Source organism: Limulus polyphemus, unplaced genomic scaffold, assembly GCF_000517525.1.
Source record: "Limulus polyphemus unplaced genomic scaffold, Limulus_polyphemus-2.1.2 Scaffold1703, whole genome shotgun sequence".
Classification (NCBI taxonomy): Eukaryota; Metazoa; Arthropoda; class Merostomata; order Xiphosura; family Limulidae; genus Limulus; species Limulus polyphemus.
In genome coordinates, this window is record NW_013667313.1 from 10,192 (window position 1) to 16,008 (window position 5,817).

At 34.1% G+C, this 5,817-nt stretch overlaps 1 protein-coding gene across 1 annotated transcript in view; it reads left to right on the forward strand.

Annotated features, from left to right (window-relative positions):
- Positions 1-5,817, forward strand: part of LOC106464630 (calcium-independent protein kinase C-like) — an 83,696-nt gene that overhangs the window by 8,923 nt on the left and 68,956 nt on the right. Inside the window, exon 2 of the mRNA XM_022392358.1 lies at positions 2,902-3,400. Within this exon, the coding sequence (XP_022248066.1) occupies positions 2,978-3,400 (423 nt within the window). The 5' untranslated portion in view covers positions 2,902-2,977. The remainder of the gene's footprint in view (positions 1-2,901; positions 3,401-5,817) is intronic.

Sequence of the window (5,817 nt, forward strand, 5' to 3'; positions counted from 1 at the left end):
AGTCATTCTAGAAAGAAAAATGGTTAATTTAGGTTTATTTCAGTTTTTATTTATTTTTTTTTGGTTGTTACAAGGTAGGTTGAATTGACCAATCCCAGTTTTGAGATACAATGGAGAAAATAACAGCTAAACTATAAAGTTTTACTGAAAAAACACTTAGGAGGTTTTAGGGATTACACAAAGGACATTTGAGATGAGTAAAAATAATTTTAACATTAAAATTACTTTGCACACTGACTATTCCAAACAAATACTCAATATATTCATGGACACATCTTTATTTTAGTTTATTAAAAATACTCCACTAAAATGGTAATGTAATATTAACGGAAAGACTTCAAACAAGTACAAAGAGGTTACTTGGTCAGTCAAATTGATCGAGCCTGTATTGCGAGAGTTAAGATGTATTTCTTACTTCTTTTTGCTTGCGCTATCGATGGTCGGATATGTATGCCATAGATGCCTCCCATATTCTTTTCCATTGTTCTCCTTTATTCAGACCATGCCTTTCTACCCAAAATGTCTGTTGCATGTGAGGTAGACAGCACTTTCACCTCTACCTCTTTTCCATCCATATATTGGTCCTACTCACCTCTTTATCTCTTGGAACTCCTCTTCTTCCAAAAATCTTTCTCACATTACACTCACAAGATGCATGAGACAGCTCATATGTCTAGCAAATATTTCTTTGGATGGGGATTCTTATGATCTTTTCCCGGCTTCCTTCCACCAAATTTGACATATTTTTCTCTCTCTCTCTGGCTGCTCAATTCCATTGTCCATTGGAGGAGATTGTGCAGGCTGGCATGTGGACTATCCAACATACTTTCATTGTGCATTAACTTTACCATCTGGCTGTCTCTTCTTTGTTGAGATATCGATTGCCTCCTGTCACCATTCTTCATACCCCTTACTAACTCTTGACTGGATAAGTTATTTTTCCACCTATCTTAACTTTACAGGGGCTCTATTCTACCTTTCAGGATCCTGCTGAGTAGCATGTGGTGCCTGCCAGGGTAATTTAGGTTAAATCCCCACCAAGCAGCTATTCAGGTCTGAAACACTCACTGATGAGATGGGGTGTTCCACAATACTGCTAGAGGTTTCCTCGAGGTATCTTTTTTACTAAAAAAAGCCCAATCTAAAAGTACCTACTCATGGACTAGCATGTGTAAAGCAGTGTCAGGATTGCTGCCCATCCCTCCAGTCCTGTTTGACTGAACCTAGACTGGCCTGCTTTTAAAAATAGGGCTTTGTGGTCACCTATTGCATAGTCTTAAGGTGTTGCATCCCTCCAGACTCCCCAGCCCACTTTTACCACATCTTCTTCTAGTGGAGCACAGGAGTCATTGCCACTCACCAGTTCTTAGCTGATAGGGTGGTGGATCATGAAGGCTTCCTCCTAAGTGAGACTAATTCGACTCAGTTTAGAGTAGGGTAGTGGTGTGAACCCTCCTCATACTACAGAACAGACAAAAAAAAGTACCAATGCTGCCTGGTTTTGGAGTAGAGAAGATCCACCAAATACAGTTCACCCCTTCCACTGGCTTTCCCCCATCCTACTGCTGCCTGGAAGTCAGTTCCCAGGTGGCTTTAGATTGGAATTAACCCACCAAATTTGCTTCTCCCATCCTATTGTTGCTTGGATGACAGGTTCCCAGGTGTTGGATGTGTAATGGGTCAGCATGCATAAGCAATACCTAGGATGGTAGAACAGAAGTTCCTTTTTCTTTCAGCTTCCTGGTATGGAGATGAAGATGGTTGGGATCCTCATCTTCTTGTGATGAAAAATTCCTGATGCCACCTGGTTTTGGACTGGAGTTGACATGCCATGTACAGTCTGATGTGCCCTAGCCACTTTACGCCACTAAGTACACCCATTTTCTATACTGTGTTTCTGGACATGCTTCTTACTGCCAGACTTGGCAACACATATCTTTACTATAGGTGAAGAGCATTTTGTAGTATAGAAGGGGTGTGTTCTCCACACGTGTGCCTTTATACTTTCATGGTATAGGGTGTCATGCTCCATGGATTCTCTTTGGGTGCTTTCTGAAGGGGGCTTAGCTAGGTAACTTTTGTACTGGTCCCACCACTACTTCAGTGTGTGATTCCAGCTAATATGTGAGAGGAGGTAAAGTATTGTATCGGAAGTTAACATTTTCTAACAGTTAAAATGTATTTTCCAAAGATACTTACCTCTTCTCACATTTCTCACCTGGCCTCCTCCCCATCTGGTGCATCTTTTCTTGCCTGATCTTGAAGTGATGACTGAACAATCAGTATAGATGAAGTCAGCTGCACTAGGAGAGTGTTTTGTACTTATATTGGTGGAGAGTTGTATGCTCATTTGCATGCTACAGTGCAGCCACACCACATGGAAACACTTGAGTTTAGGTGAGAGCCTAAAGACTAGTGGCGAGTGAGTAGAGGTAAGTATCTATCAAAAATATATTTTCAGTGTTGGAAAATGTTAGTATTAAGATGAAGAAACATAGTTGCCTACATGACTATGTAATTTGCAGTAAAAGTTTTAAAAATATTAACATAAGAATATAAAAATTTTCACAGTGACTGATATTGTGGTCCTTCAGCCCACCAAAACAACAAAGTAAATTATGAAAATCAACATGCATTACAATAATTTAGTCTTCACTCATTCTTTCGTTAATAAATAAGTGCCTAATTATGAGTATTATGATGTTTTTAAAGGGCCATTATATTGTTTTCTATAATAATGAATGATACTGATGAATCTTTAAGATTTAGTAAAGATAAGGTTTATGATGGTTAGTATGGTGTCTTTTGAAAACTAAAGTATCTTAAATTTTGAAATCTTTATGAAAATATTAGACTTATTGTGCTAGTAAGCAGTTAACCTTTTATCTTTTTCCCACACAGAAAATTTTGTTAGATATTTTGGAAGAAAACTTGGTTTTACACAACTTCAGAAGGTAAAAACATTGCTAATGTAAGAATGAGTCACTTGGCCCTGGGAAACACTGCAGCTGGGTTAAATGCTTCAGAATCAACTTCATCTGGATGTTTTACAGGAACAATGAAGCTAAAATTATGTGAAGCAGTGGAGTTAAAGCCAACTGAGTATGCCAAAAGACATGCCAATGTGGTAGGGAGACCACAGCTAATGCAAATTGATCCATATGTTTCAATTGATGTTGATGAAGTGCGAGTGGATTGTTCAACTACTAAGCAAAAAACTGATAATCCTATATGGAATGAATATTTCACAATAGAAGTTCATAGTGGGTTGAATTTTGGTTTAACAGTTTTTCATGATGCAGCAATCCCTCCTGATGATTTTGTTGCCAATTGTACTGTATCATTTGAAGAACTTCAAAACTCTACAAAGGATTCTGGCAGTAATGAATCAGATATCTGGGTAAGATTTACAGATATCTTTCATGGTAATTTTGTATTTTAAACTATAAATGTTTAAAACATAAGTAACTTTATAGTAGAGTTTAGAGATAAGATAAAGAAAAATAACAAAGTTCATCAAGGTTATCCATAAAAAAATACTATTAAAACCAGTTTTAGTATAGGCCTTCTCAAATGTTTGAAAGGATTCAAATGAATAGCACTAAAGGGCTTAAAACACTGTAACTGTTTTCATCTGCAGGAAAAAAATGTGTGGCAAACAACTTACTGTATTGGTCAAACTCATAGCCCTGCCAGTCATGTAATAGTAAGTAATTTTCAACAGCACAGGTTTTAAAACTAACCTAAAAACCATTGCATCTTGCAATTTTTTGTTGATTTAAAATGTCATATTCTATATTTTTAATATATAGATCATTATTTTGATTTCACAAATATTTTATTGTCTATTTCATTGAAGATTCGTAATATTTTATTGCAAAAATATGTCTGTCCCATGTTATGAACCTTCTAGAAATAATTAAAAAAATAAAATCCAAAGATAATTTCTTGTTAATAGTAATAACAGGGACACTAAATAAAATAGTAAGCTATTATCTTATTGAAATTTTAAATGATAAATTAATAATACTGAATGCCAATTTTGTACCAAGAAATATTTATTATGATTGCAAACATTTGACATTCATGCCTCTTATTTACTGTGGCTATTCAAAAATTCTAAATATACTAACTAAAAAGCAGAAAAAAAAAGTTTCATTGTCCACGGTATTTCCTATGCTGGTGCTAGCAAAATAGATAGCTAAACAATAAATACCATAGTGTAAGAACTAAGAAATTGGTAAGGAAACATGCAAAAACATGCGGAGTAACATTATGGTGCAGAGCCCAGTACTACTGAGATGCTGGTGGTGGCCATACTTTAACTCTTTCAACCTGAGCTCGGTCCCTGGGACTGATCTCATAACCATTGTGTGCTTGTTATAGTTTTCATGCTATAACTTTTAAATTAGTAAGCGAATGTTAACTAAATTTGGCAGTTTATCAGTAAACATTACAATGCTTTCATACACAAAATATCTAATAATGTTTTTTTTATCAAGACTTAAGGTTTTTAAAGTAATGTTTCTCTCATGTCTATTTTTTCTTTTCGCATGTTGCCTATCTATCATGCAAAGTAGTATTAATTTTAAGATTAAAAATTCTTTTATGCATCAGAACATTTTCAAATTTCACAGGCGAAATCTTTATAATTTCGAGATAGTTATCAAACATTTCCTAAGCAAAGACATTATATTTTATCTGTTATTTTCAGTAATTAATCTCTGTATGGGTTCAGTAAATTTGACTGATCTCACAACCACCATAAAAAATTAGGAAATAAGCATAAATTATGCCTCTTTCATTCTAGAATGAATACAAATTATAACACAAAAACATAAATGTTTAGATGAAATAGCTTAAATCTCATAACATTATACATTTATATATATATATTTACTATATTGACCTTTCACCCGTGCCTGGCTAACATCACAGAAGTTACAACGACACGACTCATGTGCCCTCATGTTACCGTATCAAATAACATAAAGGTAACCTTTGGTCTGTGCAAATTAACTTGTCTTGGCTTGTTTTAGTCAGCTGGTATTTTGTAAAATACAGTCACATTTCAATTATTATACATTATATATGTATATAGATTATTGCCATTTTAAAATAAGTTCTTAAAGTTATTTTTCCAAAAACATAAAACAATAAATAAAGAAGTAAAGCAAACAATTATCTCTTCTAGTTACGACCTTTGTACTTAGTTGCTGCTTGACGTAGGTTGCTAAGCCTTTTACAATTTTGCACGTGAAGGATATGAAACAAATTTTTTTTTTATGTTTTATATATATACTTATAAATAACTAAAAATCATAAACTACTGCATCAATACCATAGAATTCTACTATAATTTATCAAGCTTAGTAACTAAGCTGTATTTGGGTGTAAAAAAATATGAAATTTTGAGCAGACTAAAAACACAACCTACCTCATTGAAATCTTGGTTCAAAAGAAAGAGATGCCATCCTAAGAATTTAAAATGTCTGAGAAAGTGACTAGGTGGACATTCTGAGCTTCGAATTGCTTATTCATGTCATATATAGAAGTAAGTGTATATAAGGGAGCATTTACAAAAAGGGAAAGAGGTGGACAGGGTGCCACTGTGTTTGAGCAATATCTTAGCAAATAGAAAAGATAAGACCTTCTTATTTTATATTCTAGCTTTTCAATATCTGTAATTTGAGTTTCTAATTCATATGAAACTATAGACTTAGTATTTTGACTTCACAAACATATACTTTTAAATTAAGAAATTGAGTAATATATAGTTATAACATTTGAATTATAATCTACAGTTTGATACCAAAC